This window comes from Callospermophilus lateralis, chromosome 17, assembly GCF_048772815.1.
Source record: "Callospermophilus lateralis isolate mCalLat2 chromosome 17, mCalLat2.hap1, whole genome shotgun sequence".
In the NCBI taxonomy this organism is placed as follows: Eukaryota; Metazoa; Chordata; class Mammalia; order Rodentia; family Sciuridae; genus Callospermophilus; species Callospermophilus lateralis.
The window spans coordinates 580,577-607,039 of record NC_135321.1 but is presented as its reverse complement, the minus strand read 5'-3'; the positions used below and the strand labels follow the sequence as shown (position 1 = coordinate 607,039).

General features: G+C 55.1%; 1 protein-coding gene across 2 annotated transcripts in view; it reads left to right on the top strand.

Annotated features, from left to right (window-relative positions):
• The window catches only part of Ctdp1 (CTD phosphatase subunit 1), a 46,744-nt gene that overhangs the window by 4,688 nt on the left and 15,593 nt on the right, over window positions 1-26,463 (top strand). For both annotated transcript variants that reach the window (XM_076836976.2, XM_076836975.2), the window contains exons 2-10: window positions 7,051-7,134; window positions 7,805-7,898; window positions 10,096-10,224; window positions 11,964-12,114; window positions 15,837-15,927; window positions 16,596-16,762; window positions 17,667-18,698; window positions 20,079-20,220; window positions 21,039-21,248. In XM_076836976.2, the coding sequence (XP_076693091.2) occupies window positions 7,094-7,134; window positions 7,805-7,898; window positions 10,096-10,224; window positions 11,964-12,114; window positions 15,837-15,927; window positions 16,596-16,762; window positions 17,667-18,698; window positions 20,079-20,220; window positions 21,039-21,248 (2,057 nt within the window). In that variant the 5' untranslated portion in view covers window positions 7,051-7,093. The remainder of the gene's footprint in view (window positions 1-7,050; window positions 7,135-7,804; window positions 7,899-10,095; window positions 10,225-11,963; window positions 12,115-15,836; window positions 15,928-16,595; window positions 16,763-17,666; window positions 18,699-20,078; window positions 20,221-21,038; window positions 21,249-26,463) is intronic.

Genomic DNA, 26,463 nt, shown 5'->3' with positions numbered 1-26,463 from the left:
GAGTTTGTTATTTCTGTCATCCATTCATGGAATGACACTGAAGTCCAAAGAGAGGGGAAATGGATGAAATGACCAGGTGACGTGAGGTAATTGGTGCGATGGACCGTCTCCACGCAGAGGTGGAGATGGCGCTGTGTGTAACAGGTGCCTGACCCTCAGCCAGGTTCCCGAGTTGGGGAAAAGCAGAGAGAACCCTTGGTGAAAGGAGAGTGCTCCAGCAGTATCAGCATTGCTGTCTTTGTTACTTTTAGGTGTTAGAATTAAAAATCTTGGAGAGGCTATGATAAAACAACTTAAACTATAACCTCTTCTATTCTAAGATTAGCTCGCCATTTCAGTGTTGCAAACCTAGAGAGGTGTTTAAAATTCCAAACACATTTCAGTCAGTGCACTTAAATAATACCTACAGAATGAAGTCTTGCTTTGGAAATAAGGAAATTGCTTGCTCATCGTGATATAGAGAATTTTGATGGGTTAGTAGATCTTTTTCAGTTAAATAATCATATTCTTTCTTGTTGGCAGCTGCATTATTTAAAAGATCACACAGTTAAAAAAGACATGTCCAAAACTAGGGAAATGGTCACTTTGTTGACCAAACCTGTTAAACACAGTTGAACTGTACATCAGGTGGAATTCCACTTCGTGTTTCCGGTCTTTGCAGAACAGAACCCCAGGCTCCTTTCTGCCTCCCTAGCTGTGTGAGCACACTGCTGGCCCGGCTACAGGTACTGTGTCTCCAGCAGAGGCCTGTCTGCCTGGGATGGGTATCCTCATCCCCATGTGGTTAATTTTTAAATGTATTAAGTGAAGTAAAATGTTTGGGTATGGTGGAATGGATGAGTCAACTTTATATATACATTTTTAAATAATGATATCAAAGGTAAATATAAGAAATGATGCAGATCTGTAATCTCAAGAAAAGTACTTTTTAAGTTTCCGGGGAAGAACCTAGACAAATTGGAATAAGTCAGTATGTTTCCAAAAATATTCTAAAAGATACATACACTTCCTAAAGACCATGACCAGATACCTTAGTGATCTTACATATTACTTATTAGCATAACGTGGTACAGGTCTTTGTTGTTTCAAGAGCTTGAGAAAGGTCTGTGTGGTGTTTGTGTTTCAGAGTGGCTTTTTCTCTCCTTTTTCAGCAGCACTGAGGATGGGCACTCTACCACTGAGCTATAACCCCACCCTTTTTAAAAATTTTGAGACAGGATCTCACAAAATGGCAGAGGCTAACCTGGGACTTGTGATCTTTCTCCCTCGGCTTCCCAAGGAGCACAGGCATGCGCTGTTGTATCCAGCTTGAGTATCTTTTAAAAGATTTTCTGTAGTTTTCACGTTGTGCTTTAGATTGTGAGAAATGGCATTTCATGCCGTCTTGATGTGTTTTGGACTGACTGAACTAGTGGGTGGTGGACTTTGTTGGCGCTCAGGCACGACCCACAGCCCTGGCCCTACCTTGGGTGTGCCAGGGTGGTCAGGCTCTGCAAGGCTGGCAGTGACTGGACGCTGCCTATTGAATTCTGAGGTGGGTGCAGCTGCTTCATCCTGAAGCCTGTCCCCAGCACAGGGAGTAGAGCCCGTGGCACGCCTCAGCTCCTGTGCTCTGAGAGGCGGCTGCGTTCCGAGTGGAAGTCTGTGTCTCCGTAGTGGCCCTGTGGGGTTCCGGTGGTGATGAGAAGGGAGCCAGCCCATGCTTATTCTAGCTTCTTCTCCACATGCTTCATACTGGTTCTTCAGAGCCACAGTTTGGTAACCACTGCCGGGTCCCGACCTCTCCGGGGCCCCAGGCTTTGTCGCCGCCCTGGTGCCTTCTGAGCAGGGCCCCGTCAGTGGCAGCCCAACTCCGACTGTAGGTTGGTGAAATGCCGGATGGGGACTGCCCACTCACATGCCAGCCCACAGCCAGGCAAAACAAGAGCTCTTTTTCCTTCCAGCCTTCTTGGCCATAGTTTTAGTCTTCGAGAAAAGTTGCGATAATACTAATATGAATTTTCATATGCGCTCACCCAGGGATCTGCCACCTTCCCATGAGTGATTCATTTCAAAAACAAACAAAAAAACCCCCAAGATCCTCTCGCACAACTGCTGTCTGTCACCAGAGCCAGTAGTCAGTGTCTGTGCAGTGCCACCCTCTGTGCTGCAGAGCCCCTTCTTTTTCTGAGGAGGCCTCTGTAGCAAGAGCCACCTGCCCTGTTGCCTTCAAGCCTGTCCTGGGTCAGTGCCATCTGTCTTCCTCCTGGCCTTATTGTCAGCTATCATATAGAACATGCCTTGGTCAGGCTGTGGTCTGTGTGTGAGTAGGACTGACACAGAGCAGGGTGTCACTTGAGAAAGCCTGTGAACTCCGCGCATCCTGTATGGTGAGGTCAGATGTCAGTCACTGGGTGTGGTGGCGTCTGCAAGTTCCTATTGCAGAGGCACTGATTTCCCACTGTAATTAAGTATCCTGACAAAGATACTTTATTAATCTGTAAATACCTTAAATTCTCACTGAACTTTGACCCAAAGACAAACAGCCCATTGGCATGGCTCCATGATTGAGGCTCTGAACTTGCACAGGTCACAGAGCACCCCCTGTACTGTCGTTTGGCTGCACCCAGCTGCTTCCAGGGCATAGACCCCGCCCAGAACTCACCTGCATCTCTCTAGTTCTAGAAGCTGGCACTTGACGGATGCTGAGTGAGTGGACACAGGCATGTCCTTATGGCCACAGTGTGCAGGCCTCTCCCCACAGGCCTCTCTCTGGGCCGGCAGGGTGCTGTGTCCAGGGGCACCTTTCTTCTAGACTGGTCAGGCTGTGGTGGTGGCATTCCATGCTCATTCATCACAGGCAGGTTTCTAAGTAGGCTGTCACTTGGAGTCGAGACCCTGTGGGCTGCTTTTTGCTTCTTTCTGAGGGAGCCGGCTCCGTTCTGCACTGAGACCCTCTGCATTCACAGGAGAGTGTGCTTTCTGCCAGGGTGTGGGAAGCATTTGGGAACCTTCCGCACTGGCCTTGTGGAGCACCCTTCAAAATTCTAGTTGACAGGACAGGGATTCCTAGAGTCACTTGGAGTTGGAGAGATCGAGCTTAATTTTAGTATATATTTATTTCAACATTTTTATGAGTATAAATTTTCATATTCTTAATCCCCATAGGTATAAGTAAGGTTAGATGTCAAAGTTTTATGGGGAATAAAGTTAGTCTGTGACTTCCTCTGCAGGTAGTCCTTAGATAGCCATCCAGTGTCCCTGCGGAGGGGAGGCTTCTGCAGGCTGCATGACACTCACTTGCATGGTCTGCGGACTTCTTTGGTGATGGAAGCTGTCATATGAACCTGGAGCTGTCCCTGTAGGTGAGTGTGCTGGCTGACTGCTGTGCCCACTGGGATGGGCTCCTGAAAGCTGAGTGCACTGGTGCCAAGCTAGCAGGGAGTGTGTCTCCTCTCTCTACCGCAGCCTCCAGCATGGGCTCCCATGGACATTCTGGGATGGATGATTGTGAAGCAGTGTCCTGTGCCCTGTGGGATGTTGAGCGGCAACCAAGATCCCCCCCAGGTGCCCATTGCTGTCCCAGGTGTCTTGGTGTGCAGAATCTACAATGTAAAATAACCCTAGCGCAGAAAATTACCTGACTTATGCATAGTAGAAATAAAATTGTAGAAATCAAGGAGCTGGTTCTGAAGTTTATATGGAAATTCAGGAACCTTAGAAGAGCAATTTCAAAAAAGGAGAAAATTAAGGAGTGTATTGCCTGGTTTTAAAACATACTGCACAACCTCAGTAATCAAGGAGTGTGATGACTGGTGTAAAAATAGACGAGCATCATAAACGTGGGACTAGAGTCCAGGAGGCTCATGACTCTGTATTCATTTCCTCTCAGCTGCTCCTGCCACCCTGGTCCTCCGTTCTCTTGCCATCTTTGATCACAAACCCCCGCAACCCATTGCATGGGCCAGTTTACTCTGCTTCTTGTGAAACCCACCCTAGCACCCCACAGGGCACAGGGCACACCCAGGCCTAACAGGCCCCCAACAGATCCTCAGAGTCCTGATGGCCCAGGGCCCTTGTGGCCCTGTAGCTTTGGAAGGAGCACTGAGTGCTGGTGCTGGCTCTGCCTGAACCCAGAGGGCACCCTGTGCATGCCTTAGCCACACGGAGGGTTGGTTTTGAATGGGCAGGAGCAGTGCAAGTCTCCCTTTAGAGAGCTGGCTGCTCTGTGGTGTACAGGTATGGGCCAAGGAGAGGGGAGAGCAGGCGCTCATTGAGGGGCTGGAGACCTGGAACTTGATAATGGTGCTCGGGTGAGAGACACCAGACTCTATTCAGAGGATAGGGTTTGAGTGTCGTGGTTGGGGTAGAGCAGCGCAAGTCATGGGACAAAGCCCCAGAGGAGCCTGGGCCCTGGGAGGTACAAGGCTGAGTCAGGCGCTGTGGCCTCCCTTGTGTACCAGTGGACCCTAGGCTGTCAGTGCTGTGGATGTGGATGTTGTGGAACCTGGAGGTGTCCCTGAGGGAAGATGGTTTGGCAGGAAAGCCACGTGGATTGGTGTAGGTGGGCCTGGTCCTTTTGACACTGCTGTTGACCGGTGACGAGTTCTTGCTTCCCCAACGTTGAAGAATAACACCAAAGAAGCACGCCGAGGCAAGGTCAGAGTGGAAAGTAGAAGTTTATTAAAGGACAGCAGAAAAGACTTCTCCCGGAGGAAGAAGGGGACCCAAGAGGTGGAATCCGTGGAAGTGGGGTTGTCTCCCCTTTTTATAGTTCTTTCAGTGATGGAATGAAGGTGGGAAGGCCCCAGGGTGGGACACAGGTGGGCCAAAGAAGTAGTCTGAGCTGGAAGGACTTCATTAACACTTCTTTGGGATGGACTTTGGCCTAGGGCCTTTTCAGGACTCCATTAACATTCCATGAGTCGTCCTGCGTTTTCCTGAGTCATTCCCAGCATGGCCTCCATTTTAGATTTCACTCGATATTAGACCCGATTCACCTAACTACACTGACTGCCTAACTTTAAATCTGGCTTCACTTTTACTTTAAGCTTGGGGAGCAGGGCAGAGTCTGGATGGAGGTCAAAGTGTTGTTTCAGATGGTCAGAGGGTACCCTTGGGGGAGGGAACATTGGTGGGACAAGTGTCTGGAGGGACTGTCGGGACTGGAGGGACTGTCGGGACTGGAGGGGACACCCTCTGCCCAAGCCACGCCCTCTGAACCAACAGGAACTGTTAGGTTGCCGTGTGGGGCTCCAGCCCAGGGCTTACGATCCCATGGGAGGGGGGCTATCCTAGTGGCCCTGGTTGTGGATAGTAGGAAAAGAAGCCACTGCCTGTGGGACGCCCCGCGTGGCCGAGTGCTCTAATTTGAGACCCAGTAAGCTGATTCTTTGGGACTTGGAGCTTGTCTCTATATTTTATGGCCGTGGTGGTGTGTCCTCGGGAGCAGAGCAGAGCCACTGTGCCTCCCTTTGGCATTGCTGGTGGTCCATGGCCTTGCCGTGGTGGTGTGCTGTGCCAGCCAGGGTGGGGAGTGTCCTCGGTGTGCCTTTGCTGTGTGCACACCTTTAGTGTCTTCTGCCTGTTTTCTAGCAGGGTGGTGGAATCAGAAGAGTTCTGTATACCAGATGCCAGTCCTTTGTTGGGGCTGTGACCTGCAGACACCTCCCAGGCACATCTCGTCTTTACACCCTCACAGGGTATCTCTGGAGCAGGAGTTTTAATTTTGATGAGCTGCAATCATCAGTTTTACTGTTTATGGCGCAGGCTTTTAGTGTCAAGTCTAACAATTCTGCCTAGACCATGATCTTAAAGATTTCTTCCCTTTCTTTAAAGTGTAAGTTCATTTTGAGTTGGCTTTGTGTGAGGTCAGATGCTCAGGTCAAGGTTTTGTGCATTATGTTCCTGCACGTCGGTGGAAGGCTGTCCTTCTCAGCCAAGGTACTGGCCGGGCCGTTCACATGTCTGCACTGTTTGCAAGCATTCCTGTCTGCAGCCCCTCCCTCTGGCCCCTGCAGCTGTGCAGGACAACTCCAAACCAGGTGGCGGTTCCGTCCTCTGACTGTCTTTCCAAGATTGTTTCACCTACTTGAGGACCGTGCCTTTCACATAGTTCTTAGAGTGAGTTTGTCCCTACAGAAGCTGTGCTGGGACTTTGATAGGAGTTGGGAAAACCTGAAGGTCATTTTGAGAGAACTGACATCTTTGCTGTGTTGTCTTTCAATCCATGATGGTTATTTTGACTTTTGATTTCTCACATCAGTGTTTTTGACATTCAGCATACAAATTCTATACATTTTGTTAAGCATTCTGTAAGGGCTAAACCAGCAGTGACATAGGGAGAAAAATCGTCTCTGCATCTGTATAAAACTAGGAATATTATAAAAGTTCTATCAGAAAAAATACTTCTCTGAACATGAGCCTTTCTGGAATGGGAACCACCCATGGGAGGAGCCACAGCTTGTTATCCTAGAATCACCCAAGTGCTTCCCACTGCATTCATGAATAAAGCTTGGTTTCCACAAGCTCATCGGAAATGCAGGGGGTCACAAGCACATATGTAATACATTTGATGTCTTTTGAGGCCATTTCTGTGTGGTCTTCTCTTCTAAGTAGACGTCCTTATTTCTTCAGCTCCTCCTCTTCTCATCCTTATTTTTCCTGCTGTGTATAGCAGAATTTGTTCTGTTTTGTTTTGCATGAGAGAGACCCACAAGGGGAAAGTCCCTTCGTTTTATTTATTTAGTTGGTTAGTTTTCATGGGCCTGGTACCTTTATTTTATTTATTTATTTTTACATGGTGCTGAGGATCAAACCCAGTGCCTCGTACATGGGAGGCAAGCGCTCTGCCACTGAGTCACAATTCCAGCCCAAAGTCCCTTCATTTTGTAGTCAAAGGAAACAGCCCTGGTGTGGGGTGAGGCCCCGTGGAGCAAGTGAGAGCCAGGGTCAAGCTGGCATAAGGCTCATGCCCTTTCCTGGTGCCCTTTCTCATACTCTGACATGCCCATGGATTTTAAAGCGTTCTTTCCTTTATGATCAGCCGTTGTTTCATCTCATATTTTGCAGGGCGCTTCTGGTGACACTGGAAGGATGCAGCCACCCGGTTGTCATGAAGGGCTTGTGTGCGGAGTGTGGCCAGGACCTGACCCAGTGAGCAGCATTGGAGGGGGCGCAGCACTCTTGGGGTCTGAGGCTGGGCCTGCGGGCAGGGTTCAGAGAGCAGACGCCTTCCCTTGGCCACACTCAAACCAGACTGGATCCTGTTTTCATTCTTGGTTTGTGGAAGCCCCAGATCACTCCGGTGCTCTGCTCAGATGCAATGGGAGCATGCTAGAGGGTTGGGGTTTGTTCTCCCTGTGGGGACCACAGGCTGGTCATGTCCCTGGTGCAGATGGCCATGTTCCCGCCTAAACCCTCTTTTCCCATGCTGTGGGCCAGCCAACTGCTGATAACAGTGGTTCGTTGTCAGTCTAGAGGGTGGCTGACACTTGGTTTTTTTTTTTTTCTGTTTCACTTATAGGCCTGTTCGTGGGTCTCATGACTTCGTAGTTAATTAGAGGGTTTTGACCCTGAATGCAACTAACTCTTGACTGCAGGCTGAGTGTGGCTGGGACAGCTGAGCTTTGTGGCCCAGAGAGGCTTACTGAGAGCTCGGGGTCCGGGGCTTTCCTGATGGTGCTCAGACAGTGGAGGGCATTCCCCAGCTGCCACAGAGCAGGGTTCTGTGCAGGGGCAGCGGGCATGGCCCTGCCTGCAGCTTGGAGCCCGTCCCAGTTAACCCCAGCACGGCCCCTTCTAAAGTATCTTCTTGCATTCAAAGGCTGCAGAGCAAGAATGGCGAGCAGCAGGTGCCGCTGTCCACAGCAACCGTGTCCATGGTCCACAGCGTGCCAGAGCTGATGGTGAGCTCTGAGGTGAGTGTGCACAGGGCCCTGTGAAGACCTGGGCCCCGTCTACAGTGTCATTTCTGAAGGGTAGCTGTGCAGTGGCTCAGACGTTTCAGACTGATGGCTTCTGTCCTCCGCTTTCTTTAACCAGCAAGTCTGACCCACAGCTCCATGGCAGGAACCTCCCTCGTGCTGCCAGTGCAGGCACCGCTCTGTTTGGGTGCCCCTCGAGCCAGATGCTGGGTGAAAGGGATGTGGTGGACGCCTGGACACAGCTCCAGAGGCAGCATGCTTCCAAGGGTGTGCACAGGGAGGACAGCAGGGCCAGGCGGCTGTGAGGGACGAGGCTGCTGGGGCAGTCTGCTGCCCAGGAACTGGCATCGTCCTTGTGCTGGTGGAGCTAGGGATCAGCTGCCGTGGAGAGCACTGGAAGTGAGGTGGCCAGGGTGGGACCAGGTGACATCCGCTGTGCTGCTGGTCGAGAACACCGTGGCGGGTAGCAGGTCCTGTGCGGGACTGGGAGGGAGGCCCTCCAGATCCTCTTGAGTGTCTGGGCTGCTCTGGAACCCACGGGTCACCCCCAGCTTGTGGCCGTGTGGGCCTCTGTCTGGTGTGCAGGCAAGTGTCCCGGGGGGGGGCAGGAGCTAGCGCCCTCCATCCCCCCACCCCCAGCACCTGAGAGAGTTCCAGAAGCAGTGGGTGTTTTGCTGGGTTGTGAGAGTGCGTCAGGGTCGCCCATTTCTGTAAGTGGGGAACGTTGCTCACCATGAGGATTTGGTCAGACTTATGCTCTCAAGTGGCACACAGCAACTCCAGTCTGTTTTTATGGGGAAGACAGAATGCCAGATGCACCGTTCTGGATTTTCTGGATTACTGAACTTTAAACAAATGTGGATTTGTATGTGTAAAACAAAGTCAGGAACTTTGGGGCTTCAGGAGAAGGGCGTCTCCCGTCTTCCCACCACAGCAGAACTGCTGGCCCTTTATGCCACATCCCTTTCAGGAGCAGGAGGTCTCCAGCTAACCTCTCTGTGACTAGCTGAATGCAGTCAAAGCAAGAAACCTGGCATGAAGCACACCTGACATATCTACCTAGTGGATACGTCTCCCTCTAGCAGGTTGGGCAGGGCCTCTCAGAGGAGAGCCCACGCTGGGCCTGGGGTGTGGCCATGCTGTCGCACATCTCTGGGCCCAGCCGGGGGCCCCGGGGGCCGCAGAGAAAGAAGCATGCCCGCACAGCCAGAGCTGCTACAGGGTTCTCTGCCACCGCTTGCTTGCAGTCTCGCAGGGAGGGTTTCAGGTGAGTAGTACTGAGCTGCAGGAGACTGGGGAGGAGAACCAGGGAGAGCATTCAGTGCAGCACCGGTGTCCTGCGCAGGCTCCGAGAACAGCAGCCCTCAGAGAATCGGGGTCTCGGGGACTCGCGTTTCGTTGTCCTTGTTCTGCTCTCTTCTTCCCCCTGGTGATGAGGGAGTGGATGTCTGGGAGACCTGGTCACAGGGGAGGGTCCTTAAGGGGTCGTCGTCCACTGCCACAGGAGGTCTGACACGCCGGCCCCATTTTCCTGAAGCTCACCAGCTTCCATCAGGTTCCGTGACCAGGGTGATAGTCACCTTAGGGTTGGGATCACCTGCAGCCAGGGGAGGGTGGGCACTGGGGCTCCCGTGCCCAGATGCCCTCTTCTGCAGGAAGACTCCCTGGGGTCTCAGTTGGGTGACTTATGGATTTTCTTAGTGCACACATCTGACGTCTGCCCCCTGCCTGTTCATGGCTGATGGACCTACCTCACAGTGATAAGGGTCAGCACTGGGCCAGGAGGACTGAACCTCCTCCCTGGCCTCTGGACCAGGCCAGTGGTTCGCACTGTCAGCCTCCTCTGTTATTGTTGCAGCTCACCCGAACTGAGGTGTCCCGTAGCATTCAACTGAGTTGTTACAGACACCACTTCCTTTCCCCTCTCCTTTTCATATCTAGTCAATCACAAAGTGCCACCATGACCCACATTCCCGTAAGCAGGTTTTGACCAGGCAGACTGGATTTTGGTCAGTGAGCAGCACTGGCCAGTGGGGAGACCCTGAGTGTGCAGGCTGCTGTGGACTGTGGGTCCTGGACATGTGATGATGTTGATGAGGACCTACAGTGTCCTCTTACTTCTTTTAATGGAATTGGGCTTTACCTTGGATCCAAATATAAGTACTCTTTTAATTTTTTCTTTTAATTTTAGCAAGCTGAAAAACTTGGAAGGGAAGATCAGCAAAGACTACATCGAAACAGAAAACTAGTCCTCATGGTTGATTTGGACCAGACCCTAATTCACACGACAGAGCAACACTGTCCACAGATGTCAAACAAAGTGAGTATTGTCATCTATTCCCAACGTGGCTCTCCTAGAAGCCACCGCTCCCATAATTCAGTGTAGGAGTACGTTGTCTTGGGGCTGGGGTTGAGGCTCAGTGGTAGAGCGCTTGCCTAGCATATGTGAGGCACTGGGTTCGATTCTCAGCACCACACACAAATAAATAAATTAAAGGTCCATCAACAACTAAAAAATATTTTTAAAAAAGAGTACATAGCCTTGTTTTTAATACTTCTATAGGCCACCCTGTGTTTGGGGAGCAGATTAGCCAGTGTAGACATGATCTCGTGCTGCAGTTCCTGTGTCTGAGTTGTGGTGATTATCCCACGTGGTTGTTGGGTCCTAAGGGAAAATTACATCACCATGGGTGGTTAGCAGTTACCAGTGGTAGTTAACTATCACCATGTGTGGTTAGCAGAAGTAGTCACCATAGGTAATAGTCATAGGCAGTTGTGGGTGATTGTTATGGTTACCAGGCGTAGTTACCCCAGGGAGCTGTGGTAGTTATTATGGGTAGTTGTTAGGTCCCGAGGGACTGTCACCGTGTGTGGCTAACATGGTTATAAGTGGCAGTTAATCATCACAATGGGTAGTTGGTAGTTACTATGGGTAGTTAGCAGAAGTGATCACTTTAGGTAATTGTGGGCGATTGCATGGTTATGAGGGGTAGATACATCGGGAGCTGTGGTAGTTGTCATGGGTAGTTGTCGGGTTCTGGTGGTTAGTGTGCCTTCAGGGCAGTTGGCTTCAGTGGGTGTCAGCCTGCACTTCCTCAGTCAGTGAGTGTGAAAGGTTTTCCCCTGGTGTGTATCAGTGCTGGCTACTGGCTCCTCCTGAGGTCCTGGTTGGCCCTGCAGTTTTCGAGGTGACCAGCACCTCGCCAGGGTAACTTTTCCTCTTCAGGAGAGAATAAGCCCCTGAGAAATAGTGAAGAAATAAGAGACAAAGTCAGAGAATCAGGTTTTTTTGTTTTTGTTTTGGGGGTTTTTTTAGTATATTTTTTATTTTTAGGTGGACATGATATCTTTGTTTTATTTTTACGTGGTGCTGAGAATCGAACCCAGTGCCTCATGCGTGCTCGGTGAGTGCTACCACTTGAGCCACATCCCCAGCCCAGAGAATCAGTTTTAAAAGCAGAGTGCCTGGGCTGGGGCTGGGGCTCAGTGGTGGAGCACTTGACCAGCGTGGGTGAAGCACTGGAGTCCATCCTCAGCCCCACATATAAGTTAGCAAACGGATAAAATACAGGTACTGTGTCCATCTACAACTAAAGCCAAATAAATAAAGGTATTGTATCCATCTACAACTAAAAACATTTAAAATAGAATAAAGCAGAGTGCCTGACAGAGTCTTCTAGTCCGGAGAGGAGCTGGAACCCAACAGTTAAAAAATGGCTCCATTTATTCAAGGGAGAGTATCAAAGGAAGGGATACGGTTTCAGCAGGCAGAGCCTTTGTTTATGGTGTCTTGCAATCAAAGGTTGATGAGCATCTTGACAAGCCCCACTCATCTCTGAGAGGCTCGTGGGACCTTTTGGCAGAGCTGAGTGGGAGCTCACATGTGTCTGGGCGTCTCACCACCAGGATTTTCCTATTCGACGGCTATGTTGCCGGTTTGGTCCATGCACCGTTCACAGATGGCTCTCGACATGGAGCTCGTCTGCAGACTCCTGCCGAGCCCGCAGTCGCGGGTGCCCCGCAGCTCGTGCGCGCTCTCATGGCCTGTGGTCCTTGCAGGGCATCTTCCACTTCCAGCTGGGTCGCGGTGAGCCAATGCTGCACACCCGGTTGCGCCCGCACTGCAAGGACTTCCTGGAGAAGATCGCCAAGCTGTACGAGCTGCATGTCTTCACCTTCGGCAGCCGGCTGTACGCACACACCATTGCAGGTCAGTTGGCTACTACAGGACCAGCAGTGGGGTCAGAGCTGCCGATCTGTGGGCATCTTCAGGGACAGGATGTTAGCTTAACGATGAGGGCAGGAGAACACAGGCTCAGTTCTTGTGTTAGCAGCAGGACGTTGGTAGGTGAGAAATTCTGCTGTGGCAGCCGAGTGCTCTGGCCAGGAGCCACCGAGTAGGCCAGCGTGCAGGACCATGGAGGCGTGGGAACAATGGTGGGAGTGTGCTTTCTGAAACTGTTTTACTGAAGGCTTGCACAGCTCCAGAGTAGCTGAAGGAGGGCCTCTGGCGCCCGCCACTGGTCTTGGCTGCACTTGAGCTGCTCTGCAGTGGCTGTGCAGGAAGACTGTCTGACCCCCAGTGTGCTGCTGCCACACGGGGCCAGGGCAGTCCACAGAAAGACAGTGTGGGGAAGGAGGGGACAGCAGGCAGGAGTCCCACTGCCCCAAGTGGGCATGCATGCTGCAGCGTGGTAGCTACCTTGGCAGCAGCTGCAAAAGCCTCTTCAGTCAAGTACTTAGAAACTCACAAGTCTTCACTTAGTTTTGGGTTTTGATTGGTGATAAAGAACTGAATTTCTAGTCTCCCTTTAGTATTTAGTGCCTTTGTAGGAAATTCTTTTTTTTTTTTAATATTTATTTATTTATTGGGGGACACAACATCTTTGTTTGTATGTGGTGCTGAGGATCGAACCCTGGCCGCACGCATGCCAGGTGAGCGCGCTACCGCTTGAGCCACATCCCCAGCCCGGAAATTTTTTTTTTAATAGTTTTTTTTTTCTCTTTTTTCTTTTTTTTTTTTTTAGAGCAGCATTAGGTTCACAGAGAAATCGAACAGGGTGCAGAGACTCCCCATGTACCCCCACATACACGTGCTCCGCCTCCCTCAGGTCAGCATCCACTGCAGGGTGGTGTCTGCCACCATGGGCTGCTGCGTGGGGACAGGGAGCAGCATGTTCAAGTGAGCTCGTCTTGTGTTGCCCTTGATGTGTGGCTGTATGGAGCCGCCTGAGAGGCAGGACTGGACTGTGTGTTTAAGTTAGTTGTTTTCCACAGTCCCTGTGTGCACCCTGGAGTCATCTTCTCGGGGACGTCAGGACGTTCGATTGGTCTGAGCTTTTGGAGCACAGTGAGGGTGAGCATGTGGCAGGCCCGGTTGACCTAGAGAGGGTTAGTGTCAGCAAAGCCGCATTCCTGGCTTTCATCCAGTCACACCCTTCTCCTCAGCCCCTTGACACAGGGTGTCACCCAGAGGGCCTGGCCTCCAATGCACCTGCCTCCAGAAGTGTGGTGGCATCGCACACCCAGAGAGCCTGGCCTCAGGGAGACCTCTATCCAGAGGGGCTGGGCCTTGTTGCAGGTCACGCTGGGCTGGAGAAGTGTGGCTTTCCTTCCATGGAATGTCCACTGGGTGGCAGCAGTTCACACAGGGACGAAGCAGACATTTTCTAGGTCAGATTTTTGCAAGTGAGAAACTTGCAAAGAAGCAAGGTTTTTAACAAAGGTGGCTACTAAGCGTCCTCTTTTATCATTCCTTTGGTTTTCAGAGTTAACTGCTTACAGAATGTGTACTTGGGTGGTAATTAGGATACAAATGTTAGCAGTTTGAATGCTCTTCCCTTATTGTAGAGACTGGGTAGCTTCAGTGTTCACAGAGAATTTACATCACAAGTATATGGGTGACTTATTTCTTCTGAAAAGGCAAGCGTCTGGTGCTGATGAAATGCTGGGGGTGATCTGGGAGAAGTGAGGCCTGCCAGGGCTGCATTCTGACATCAGGAGGCAGTGGGTGCTCAGGACACAGAGCCCCCTTCCGTGAGACCGTCTGACCCCAGTGTGCTGCTGCCACACAGGGCCAGGGCAGCCACAGGCAGTGTGGGGTAGGAGGGGCTGGGCACTGCAGTCAGGACCTGTGTCACTCTACAAAGCAGGTGTCCATGTGCATCTGGGCACCCAACAGAGGCAGTGGAGTGAGATGTGACCCAAACACCCGTCTTCAAAGAGCAGGTCATATTGCAATGTTGGTGTAAAAGTGCCTCCTGGACATCTGGCTCAGCGTGCTCTTGCCCGCGGCTGCAGCCAGGTCCAGGAGCCACACCCCCTCTGGCCTGCTGTCCTCTCCATCAGGGGTTCCCTGTGCTCTGAAGTCCACTCCGAGTCTTCTGCCTGGCAAGACTCTAGGCAGGGCAAGCCAGCGAGCGGCCCTGGGCAGGCTGCCCCGCCTGCCGAGTGCCGGGTTCCTGTCTCCTGCATATGCTGGGTTTGTGCCCGTTCTTTGCGGGGCTGTGTTATTGCCATGGGTTTCCCCAGGTGCCTTAAATGGCAAGTGACGTTAAGTTGCTCAGCTGGCATTGAACCTGGACCACCAGTGTCTTCACCCCAGGAGATGACGTGAGAAACCTGCTTTGTTTCCAGCTACTTCTCCGGCTTCCACAGACCGGAATACTTTTACTGTCCTGTTTTTCTGTGTTCTCTGTATTAAAACGGCATGTCTAATTATTAAATAACGTAAATGTAAACTTTGCAGCCTTACTAAATGTGATGTCTGGTACAGTGCAAGCAGGTACTTTGATAGGAAATTGATCTTTTGCTGACTGTTAGTATGTAACGTAAAGCTTATTACCTTCTCAGTTCCCCAGGCCAGTTTCCGTGACGTTGCTTAAGTTTGCAGCACTGGGAAGTGGTGCATGCCAGTAGGAAGTAGTTGCAATGACCCTGCTCTGTGTTTCTGCTTTGTAGTGTGTGTGTGTCAGTTCAGCAGCTCCCCCGGTCTGCAGTTCTGCATCCACAGAGAAGGGCATCTCTTGTGTTACCTTGGGGTCTCAGGTACCCATGGCTGAAAGCAGTCAACAGTTGATAGGCTTTAATTGTGCCATTCTGAGTGGGGATGCGGCTCGGCCCCTTGACTGGTGTGTACATGGTGATGCACTGCCCACTTGATGGCCACTTGGTAGCCGTCGCAGTCATCAGATTGACTGTTGCGGTATCAGGGTGCTGTGTTCCAGTGACACTTTCCGTAATAACAGCCTCAAACATCCTCAAAGGAGCAGTGGTGCTGGCGGTCCAGGTGTGCCAGAGGAGCCAGAGGTGTGCTCTGCGCCACTGCTTGTGGTCACAGGCAGGAGTGCCAAGGAGTGCCCCCAGGTGCTTGAGAGAGACCATGTCCACCTTGCTGTTGCAGCATGTGGCTGCGCTGGCTTTGCCTTGTCATTGTTGTGAACCTCTCGCTGCCAGTGTGCAGGCTGAACTTCACCACGTGTCTGTGTGTATAGGGAGAACAACAGGCAAGGTCTCGGTGCCTCCCAGGTTTCAGGCACCGCTGGTACCCCTGTTGGTGTTGGGGAAGATGGAGGGGCTCCCATCAGGCAGTCAGGCCGCTTGGCCCTCAGACCTCAGAGGCGAGGAGCCCCATCACCTGTGCCTGAGACGGGGACGTCCCCTCCCTTAACCACAGCTCTGTCTAGGTCAGTGAGCTTGGTTAGGCAGTGGTTTCAAATTAACAGCACTACAGACACACACATGGTTCATTCTGGAGGAATTGAAGCCCAGGGTTTGAGCATAGGAGACCGTGTAAGTGGGTCTCACCTGGGAAGAATGCGACTTGCTGGCACCATCGCCGGGCATGTCCGCTGGGGTGGGGCGGCGCTGGTGCGTGGTGCAGAGGGGCACGTCTGCCCCCAGGTGTGCAGTTCTGTCGGTTTTCTTTCACAGGCTTTCTAGACCCTGAGAAGAAGCTGTTTTCCCACCGGATCTTGTCGAGGGATGAGTGCATCGACCCCTTTTCTAAGACAGGAAATCTGCGGTATGTGCCAGGCAGGGCCCGTCACTGAGCAGGGCTCCGTTTGGCTTCTGCTTTCAAAGTTGCATTTTGAGAACCAGAGTGAGGGTTGTGGAGTCGGCCAGTCTCCAGCAGTGGCTGTGGAGAGCCACAGGCGCCTCCTCCCCCCCGAGCCCTGCCCTGTGTCCAGAGTCCCCTGTGCTCTGCTGCTCTGCCCCCAGCGGCACAGTGGCCATCTGACCCTGCACTCATGGCCACCACAGCCTGCTGCTGAGGCTCTGCGTTACTCTCACTCCACATGGGCCTGGGGACAGTGCTCCAGGTCCCACGCCTGTGCAGAGGCTCCTGGACCAGGCTTCAGAGGCAGGCAGTGACTTCCCACGGAGGTCCCACTCTAAAGTCACCACCTCTGTCCTGCTGGGCTCCTGGGGAACTTGGGAACCCGGCTGGATGCCTGAAATGTGTACTGTCTGGCCTTTAAGAAAAGGGTTGCCTCCTGTTGTCCAGGAGAATCGGAAATAGTGGTGCCAGTCTGGTTCCTTTGAGGTGACTCTCTGGAACCACCAGGAGTGGGAGCTGAGTAAAGGTCCCCTCCTCTCGTAGACCTGCTCTGCCCGAGGCCTCTCCTCAGCAGAACAGAGCTCACGCCCACTGGTCACTACTCAGTCTAAATGGCCTGTTTTCACTTGTAGAAACCTCTTTCCCTGCGGGGACTCCATGGTCTGCATCATCGACGACCGAGAAGATGTCTGGAAGTTCGCCCCCAACCTGATAACGGTGAAGAAGTATGTGTATTTCCCAGGCACGGGCGACGTGCACGCACCCCCTGGGCACCGGGAGTCGCAGGCGAGGAAGAAAGGTGGGCAGTCTCCCGGCGCGCCGCCCAGAAGCCAGGGCTTTGCTTCAACGTCTGTCTCTTCTCTCGTCCTGTCTCTGTTTTGGCTGCTGTAAAGTCAAGATTCACTTTTTAAATTTATATTTCAATTTTATAGAATTTGTTTATATTTCAGTTTAATTTGGGGCTTATGTAATACTGAGAATCAGGGTGATTAAAATCGGTGTCTTCTTGGTCAAGTGAGATGCTAGATGCTTCTCAGCTGAGTGCCCTGAGCCCTGCAGCTCGTCCAGTTTTCCTTAAGCCTCCACATTCCTCAGAGGGTGTGAGAGGTGGGTGCAGGGCTCGCTCATGAGGATGCCAGAGCTCAGGGCCCTGGCTGTGCCCTCCTGCAGTCTGTAGGGAGCCATGGTCCTCTCAGGCAAGCTTGGGGCAAAGCCTGTGGAGGAGACTTGATCTGGTTTGTTTTTGTTGTGATTTTTCAAAAATTTTTTTGTAGTTGTGGATGGACAGCATGCCTCTGTTTTGTTTGTTCTTTTTTTGTAGTGCTCACATACACTAGGCAAGTGCTCTGTCCCTGAGCTACAGCCCCAGCCCCTTGGTGTGGCTTTCAGAGTTTCTGTTGATCTCTTTAGTTTCAAAGCAGGGTATCTGGAGGCACGCAACCGCTGCTGTGGTCACTGAAGTGGAAGGTGGTGCTCTAGGGCCCCTTGCAGGGTGTGTGGCGGGGACCTTCTCCTGGACACCTTCTCCTGTGAAGCCAGGGCCCATGTGGGTGGAAAGGCCCAAGGTCGGCGTGGCCACAACCTGGGCGTTGCTGCTGGGCTGCCGACGGGGTGGGTGGTGGTGTGGGGAGGCGCGTGCTCAGGTTTTCAGAATTGCCGAACAGCAGGTGGTAGCAGCCTTTCCCTTTATGTGCATGTTTTAGTGAACCATTCTTCTAAAGGCGCCGATGTCTTGGAACCAGCCCCATCTGTGAAAGACCCCGAGGAAGGCAGACCCGTTCCTGGGGCAGAGCGGAGCAATGGCCTCGGGAAGCCTACCCGAGAGCTAAATGGCAGTGAGGCTGCACTGGGAGCGTCTCCCAGCAAAGCAGATGAGAGGGACGCCTGGCCCTGTACCCGGGCCCCTTGTGGCCGTGAGCTGGCAGAAGCTCCGGAGACCCAAGCCCCAGCATCCTGTGAACAGGGAGGTCGGACCTCACCAGGGGCACAGCCCACACCGGGCGCCTCCAGCACGGAGTTAGATTTTGACCTGTCCAGTGACAGCGAGAGCAGTGAGTCCGAGGGCCCGAAGTCGTCGTCCTCGACCTCTGAGGGGGAGAGTGAGAGGAGAAGCCGAAAGAGACCTCCAGCTGCCCGCGATGGAGCCAGAGCCCCGCAGCAGGGCGGTCCGCCTGACACGGGCGGGGAGAGACTTCCAGGGGCAGGGCCCCCTGGAGAGCCAGGGCCCAGAGTCCACACACAGGACAAAGGGCCAGACCTGGACGTGCAGGAGGAGGGTGAGCGAGATGGCCTCTGTGGCCTGGGCAATGGCTGTGTGGACAGGAAGGAGGCAGAGACGGAGTCCCAGAATAGCGAGCAGTCGGGCATCACCGCAGGCGAGTCCCTGGACCAGAGCATGGAGGAGGAGGAGGAGGACACGGACGAGGACGACCACCTGATCCACCTGGAGGAGATCCTGGTGCGTGTGCACAGAGACTACTACTCCAGGTACGACAGGTACCTCAACCAGGAGCTCGCCGAGGCTCCGGACATACGCAAGATCGTGCCAGAGCTCAAGAGCAAGGTGTTGGCGGACGTCGCGGTGATATTCAGCGGGTTGCACCCAACCAACTTCCCTGTGGAGAAGACCCGTGAGCACTACCATGCCACGGCCTTGGGGGCCAGGGTCCTCACGCAGCTGGTGCTGAGCCCCGACGCCCCTGACAGGGCCACCCACCTGATCGCAGCACGGGCTGGTAAGTGCCCCCACGTTCTGCGGGCGCGGCAGGCCAACCGCGCTCTCAGGGTGGTCGTGGCCTGCCTCCACCTGATGGTAGTCCCTGTCCTGGCGGCTGGCATTGCTATGCATGGCCCAGTGGCCGTCAGGAACACTTTCTAGAACAGCACATTCTGTGGGCCTCTGCACTGGTGGCTTGCCGCTGTGGGTCCTTTGAGCAGTCACTCTGCTGCTCTGGGATGGTGGAGCTCTCTCCAGGAGTAGTGGGAGGGAGCAAGCCAGAGGCTGCGTCCTCTGAGAAAACCAGTTGGAGCAAAGAGAGCATTCGCTGTAGACAGGAAAGTGGAGAACCCCCTTGAACTGGGTGCACCTCCCCTGGCTTCCGAGACCCCACCCAGGGAGAACAGAACTCTGGAGTGATGGGCGAGCTTGCAGGAATGCTTCCCCCAGATGCTTAAAGCCACAGACGTCTCGTCACTTTAAAATGCTTCTCACGAGCAGTTTGACTTCTCCCAGTGAAGAGTGCCAGCACAGCTCTTGCCAGTCTCCACGGAGGCCGGCGGGGTCCTGTTGGATGCTGTGCCTCGGGTCGCAGCGTGGAGGGCTCCCACCACCGCGGGCCGTGCTCAGGGCCAGAGGCAGGCTCTCCTCCCAGCCAGATCCCCTGCCAGGGGAAGGCGCGGGGGGCTCCAGCCTCCACCCTCCACCTGCAGGTAGAGTAGGTGTGGCTCAGGTCCCTGGCTTTTGTACCCGAGTGCTTCCACATGTGGCTGTTGTCCCGCAGCCACCCAGCACCTGACCCGCAGCTTCTCCTGCGCGCTCTGGGCGACACCCTCGTCCTCTGGGCCTTGTGTTCAGGATTCACGTGAGGTAGGCAGCACCTCGTCCTGCCTCACAGCACAGGGGTTGTGCCGCCAAAGGAAGTGACTGTCCTAAAGACAGAGCTGACCAGAGCTGCAGCGGCCACCTCAAGTCACAGGGGTAAGACAGGCTCAGCAGGAGCTCAGGTGGAAGCCTCAGACTAGGGGACACTCAGGATGCACGAGGGGGAGGACAGGTCCTCAGGAGGCCACCCAGGTGCTGGAGTAGAGCTGAGAGCCCATCGGGTCCCCTAGAAGATGGTGGCATCTGGTGGGATGATGACGGCAGGACTGGAAAGAAAGGGACAGGTGTTTGTCCCTGCAGACGGCTCTTTGGCAGGGGCTGGGTCCAGTTGCGAGGCCCTGGTAGTGTGTGGAGGGAGAGCTCGAGGTCCTGGTGGTGGTGAGATACGCAGGTCCTGCCCCTGGAGGCTGAGTCTTGGGCAGAAGTAGGCGATGCTGCTGGGACCTGGCCTCTCAGGGTCTGTCCCAGATGCCCTCCCCCTGCTGCAGGGACAGCCTGACAGTGGTCTCCACAGGCACGGAGAAGGTGCGGCAGGCCCAGGAGTGCAGGCACCTGCACGTGGTCAGCCCCGACTGGCTGTGGAGCTGCCTGGAGCGCTGGGACAAGGTGGAGGAGCAGCTCTTCCCACTCACGGAGGACGACGCCCGGACGCACAGGTGAGTGCTAGGCCAGGCCCCGCCGCTGAGCTGTCCACCCATCAATAGGTACCTGACCACCACCGGCCTGTGGGTGTGGCTCTGCCTCATCTCCCGGCAGGCCCGTTTCACAGAGGATCAAATGAGGTCTAAGTCGGTGAGGGGAGCTTGCTGCTGGGCAGTGTCTCCAGTCCATGCCACCTGGCCCCCAAAGCTGCTCCTGAGCACTGGTGTGTTCTGCACGACCTTTGCCCCATCCCTCAAGAAAGTGACCCCTCCCCGCCGGTAAACTCGACAGACTTAGGAAGCCCAGGTGCCGTCATCAGAACCGCTTTCTCTGTTTGAGTGAAGCGCGATGTGGCTTTTAGTGTGGATCCGGCTTGAGTGTGCCCTGAGGGCCGGGAGTATTACGAGTTAGGTAAAAGCACTTTCCAGATGAGTGGACCAAAGAAAGGGCGGGCAGGGCCGGGCATAAAGGGTCGGTGCAGAGGCCGTCTTCCCTGACTCCCAGGGAGCCACTCGTGTGTGAGTGTGCCTGCTGCTGGGCCACGGAGGCAGAGTGCCCTTGGCCCCGCGAGGGGCCACTCCCCAGGCAGCCCCACTGTGCTGTGAGGAAAGCCTGTGTCTCCACAGCACACAGGGGCTGCGCTTGCACACCCTCCATCAAGGAACCCAGCCAGGAGCCAGAGGCTTTGGGAACCATGTGCCTGGGCAGTGGACATTGGTGGTCCTGCATGCTGCCCCCCTGGTCTGTCCCTGCATCATGCCCGTCATGCTCTGTGTCCCTGTGCCCCACGTGGGCATGGCTACTCTAACGGCCCTGCTCCTGCCCTCGACAGGGAGAGCAGCCCCACGGCCTTTCCTGACAGGCACAGCATGCCTCCAGCAGCCTTGTTCCACCCCACGCCCGTCCACCCCAAGGCCCAGCCTGGCCCCGAGGTCCGGATCTACGACTCCAGCACAGGGAAGCTGATCAGGACAGGAGCCCAGGGCCCCGCACCAGCACCCGCCGGCTCCCTGCCTGTCCACGGGGAGCCGTCCTCCTTCAGGTGAGTGTGGCGCCTGAGGCTGTCTGGGTGGTAAGGCGTCCACCCATTAGGTGCCCGGTCAGCTGCCTACGGTGGGCAGGGATGCTACAGGGTGAGTTCAGTGTGTGGTGGCTCCTGGGCTGAGGGCAGCAACTCAGTGGGTGGGCTCTGGGCTCTCCTGTTCGTCTCTCTGCCCCCTCTTGGGTTCCAAAACAGAAAGCCGAGACACTTGGGACGGACCCTCTAGAGCACCCTTCATAAGCCCTGCCCTCCTCGTGGTCCTGCACGTGTGTCAGGTGCCCCCGGACAGCCCTGTGGGGTGGTGCTGGCTCTCTCTGGTGCCCTCCAGGCCTAGCCTTGCAGGCCTCTTGTCCCCGGCCACCTGCCTGTTTTCACACACTCTGCGTGTGGGTCCTGGTGACCTGAAGCAGCGGAACGTTTCCCAAAGTGGCCTCAGTGACACTTCACTGCCAAGGTGTGCTGAGACCACACGGCCAGAAAGACGGCCCAGCCAGGGTCTGGGTTCAGGGGGCTGCAGGGTGGCTCTCCTGCCTTCTGGATGTGGGCAGGCCTAGCGCCACCTGGGGACACATTTTTATGCCTGAAAATGCAGCTGCTGCTTACGTGCTGGTTCCTCCCAGTGACGGAGCGTGGTCACTTGTGGTCACTGACCACAGGGTCGTGGTCACACACTCTGCTTCCTGTGGCAAGGCTCTAGGCTCAGACTTGCTGCATGAAGTGGGTTCCGCGTCGGGGGCGCTCTGGCAGTGTTGCTGCAGCGTGTGCCCTCTGAGCACGTTCCCACCCCAGGGAGCCGTGCCCTCACTGGAGCACTGGTGCCGGGCTTTCTCTGTGGGCAGCGTTTGGGATTCTGGCCTGGAGAGCAGCTCCCGGCCGCAGGGCTGCGCTCGTCCACATGGCGTGGCCTCGCTGTGCCGGTGGCAGTACCTTCCTGGGCTCAGGAGATTCGTGGTGGGGGTTAGGCCGTGAAAGCAATGAGGAGGGCACAGAGGAGGAGCCCAGTGAACCACAGACCTCCCGCCTGGTGGGACTGCCGCACAAGGAGTGGCTCCTTCAGTGACCAGTCAGGCAGAAGGGTCCGTGAAGTAAGCCGCGAGGTAGGAAATGCACAAGACAGCTCCTCAGGAGAGCCTGTGGAAAGGGCTGTGGACCCTGTCCCGTGGGTCTTGAGCCCTGGGGTTTCCATCCCCTGGGGATTGGCATGCACCCACCCCGATGTGCTCTGGGCCTGGGTTTTATGGAGGTTGTGCAGCTGTGGCTGCGGAAGCACTGGCTCTTGGCGATTAGCTCCATCCACAGCCACCCCCTCCAGAGGTAGCAGGTCAGGCTGGATTAGCAGACCTGGTCTTTTCTGGTGGCCAGCTCCATCCTGGAGCTGCCACTTACCCTCTGCGTACTCCAGCATGGGTTCTGTGTCAACAGCCAGGACTGGCACATGCCTGTGGCACTGTGGCCCCGGGTGCTGATGTCTCAGTGGTAGGTGGTGCAGGGCCCCTGCCCAAAGGGAAGTGCTTGGGCAGGGAAGAGCAGTGCCCTGAGTGGGTGCCTATGAAACTCAGGCCTCCACTCCAGTGTTAGGTTGAAGCAGCCACAGAACTCACACTTGCAGATGCAGACGGGAGCCTGCCTGTTCCGAATGTGCTCTTCATGCCACGGGAAAGGAGGTCACAGCTTCGCACTTAGGGTTTCTTAAGCATAAAAGCAGTTGTTTGATAACCACAGGGTCTGTTTAAAGATGAGGTGCACTTGTTTCTCGTTCCTTCAGCCTTGCCTGGAGCGTGTCTCTCAGTAGACAGGGATTGTAAGGGAAGTGGGAAGAAGTTATTGTGACGAAGAATGACGTGCGTGTGCTAAGCTGAATAGAGCAGAGCATGTCTTTGTCCCTGGAATGGCTGGCAGTGAAGGCATAACTTGAGACAGCGACTGGCTGCAGGAGCAGTGTGCCCCGTGCCTGTCCCCAGCCGGGCCCAGCCACAGCTCTGCCTGGAGAAGGGAATCGACCCCGAGGTGCTCGCGTTATCACCAGCCTTTTTAGGTGCAGGAGACAGTGATGTGGGCGGTCCAACTCCCACAGAGGGTCAGACAGCCTGTTGCTCAGTCAGTCGCGCCGTCTGCCAACACCGAGACCTACGGAAGCAGCCTTTGTGTGCAGGTGGCACACGTCAGCGTTGCTTGTTGAGAGCTGTTTCCAGACGTGACCAAATGGCCCTTCTCCCCCTCCTAGTGCCTCACAGCACGGGGTACCGCAGGAGCTGCGGCATGGGTACAGCCACCCTCGGGCCACACCCCCCATGACCCGGGTGGTCAGGCTGGGCCTTCTCTCTGGGTGAGGGCATCAGCATGTTGCCTCCTGGCAGCACCTGCGCGTCCCCTCAATCAAACTGGAGCCTCCCTGTTCTTTCAACACTGTGCCTGCCTAGTCTTGCAGGCGGAGCAGATGCGTGTGCTGGCTGCTCTCTGCACTGTGGGTCCCACATCTGCTGTGCTCCCTCTCCACGGTATAGTCGGACCCTCCACAGAGGCCCAGTAACTGCCCCCGCCCTTGGCAACGGGAGCCCTCACCCCACCCCAGCCACCCACTGCTTCTTATGCCCCCACAGCCTGCACCTTCCCCACCTCCCCAGAGGCACCTGTGTGCCTGCCACAGTTCTGCAGAGGGCCACCCTCCCCCGCCCAAGAATGACGGCCACTGCTGTTGGGTCTAGAACCCTGGGTGGGCCCATTGTGACAGGGCTCCCGTGGTACCCATGGTAGGCTGTCCTCTGAGCACGTTCTCACCCAAGGCTGGGGAACTGTGAGTTTTTCCTGATTCTTCGTGATATTTGTGGCTCTGGGCTGGGTAACTGGCTCTCCTGGAGACTCAGATGGGTGGGTGTGAGGTGCAGGACCTCATCCAAATCAAAACCTTTCCTGCCAAAGACCCCGTGGAGAGGACCAGGCAGCGCAGGACAGACAAGAGAAGACGACGGCCATGTACAGAGCTCTGCAGGGAAGCAGCAAGAGCCGCCAGGGAAAGGGCAGGCCTCGGGTCCCTGCAGCCAGCAGGTGGGCGGAAGTGCTGTGGTGGATGCAGTCAGCTCAGCCCACACCAGCTCCCTGGCTACCTGGGCCCTGGGAGGAAGCCATGCTGCAGGACCTCTGGACCGCACACCAGAGGGGCTTCTCTGCCAGACACACTGAGACTGCACAGCTGAGCACGTGTGTTTGAGTGGTTGCCCCTTTTATTTTGAAAGCTCTCACATTGCATGCAGTGCAAGAAATGTCATACGGAGAGTCCTAATGCCCTTGGCCAGCTCCCATGGCAGCGTCTTCCAGAACCCTGGAGCAGGCGGCACCCACAGGACATGGCGGGAACACAGTCCCCGACAGCACCTACACCTTCCTGCTGCCCTGCAGGGCCCCAGCTCCCCAGCTGTCCCTGGCACTGCCCTGCCTCATCCAGCCCTGGAGTTCAGCCCCTTGAAGAAGGTTGTCAAAAACAGGGCCCGGAGCCATGTGCCCTGGGGTCTGGGCTTTCACTTGCCAGTTCCCCTGGAGGTCAGTGGGTGTGGCTGCCTGGACAGTGCCTCCTGGTCAGTACCCAGTCACTGCCAGCCCTCTGGGGGTACCTGGGCTGTGCCCAGAATATCTGTTGTTCCCCATGCAGCTAAGGTCTGGCGCTGCTCTGCCATGCAGGGGTGGGCTGTGTGGCAGCTCAGAAGTGTGCCCACTTCCGCCCACCTGCTGGCTGCAGGGACCCGAGGCCTGCCCTTTCCCTGGCGGCTCTTGCTGCTTCCCTGCAGAGCTCTGCACATGGCCGTCGTCTTCTCTGTCTGTCCTGCGCTGCCTGGTCCTCCCCACGGGGTCTTTGGCAGGAAAGGTTTTGATTTGGATGAGGTCCTGCCTCTCCAGCTTTCCCCCTGAGTTGTGCTTCCCCTGCTGCCTGTTGGCCTAGCCCAGCCCTAGGTCCCAACAGTGTCCTCTGCTGGTCATTCTGAAAGTTTTACAGATTACTTATCATTTTGTATTTGGAGAGAGGGCCTCGCCAAGTGGCTGAGGCTGGCCTTGAACTTTTGATCCTCTTGGCCCAGCCTCCTGAGCTGCTAGGATGAAGGCATGGCCTGCACCTGGCTACATCTGTCCCGGGCAGACTTTGTTCAGGCGGTGAGCTGTTGCTCCACCTCACTCAGTGGCATGCAGCTCCCCTTCCTTGGCGTGCCTGATGCGGCCCTGGAGTTGGTGTGGACCTGCAGCGTGTCTCCAGTCTGTCTGTCCCCTTGGCCTGTGGAACCTGACCTTCCCCTCAGTCCAGGGCGACGGCTGGACTTAGGGTGGTGGAGCTGCAGGTGTTTGCAGGTGCTCTCTCTTGGGTTGGGCAAGGTCCCTCCTGTGAGTTCTGTCACTGGTGGGTTCTGGATTTTGTGACCGTGTGGTTTGCAGTTCTGCAGTCTGTTACTGCGTGGGGGAGCATATTGATTGGTTTTAAGGATTGGCACAGCCCTGCTCCCTGGGTCGGGGTGGAGTTGTCCTTGGTGACTCGCCTGGTGAGGCAGGCTGGCACATGTCGCCCCACCCACGAGACAGGAGAAGACTGCCCGGGTACGTGGTGGCAGTCTCTAGGGAGACCACCTGGGTTCCTTGGCAGAAAGCTCTCCAGGTCACCTGCGTCGCACTAGGCAGGGCTGCGGCAGCTGTGTCTGGAAGGACACTGGTTGAGAGGCACCTGTTCCCTGCAGGGTTGTCCGGGTGTGTCCCCTCCTGCTTCCCAACATCTGTGTGTCACTCTGCCCTGTTCTCCTGGAGTGTGTCGATGTCCTGTGTCACTCTGCCCTGTTCTGCTGGTTCTCCTGGAGTGTGCTGATGTCCTGTGTCACTCTGCCCTGTTCTCCTGGAGTGTGTCGATGTCCTGTGTCACTCTGCCCTGTTCTGCTGGTTCTCCTGGAGTGTGCTGGTGTCCTGTGTCACTGTGCCCTGTTCTGCTGGTTCTCCTGGAGTGTGTCGATGTCCTGTGTCACTCTGCCCTGTTCTGCTGGTTCTCCTGGAGTGTGCTGATGTCCTGTGTCGTCTGTGCCCTGTTCTGCTGGTTCTCCTGGAGTGTGTCGATGTCCTGTGTCACTCTGCCCTGTTCTGCTGGTTCTCCTGGAGTGTGCTGATGTCCTGTGTCACTGTGCCCTGTTCTGCTGGTTCTCCTGGAGTGTGCTGATGTCCTGTGTCACTGTGCCCTGTTCTGCTGGTT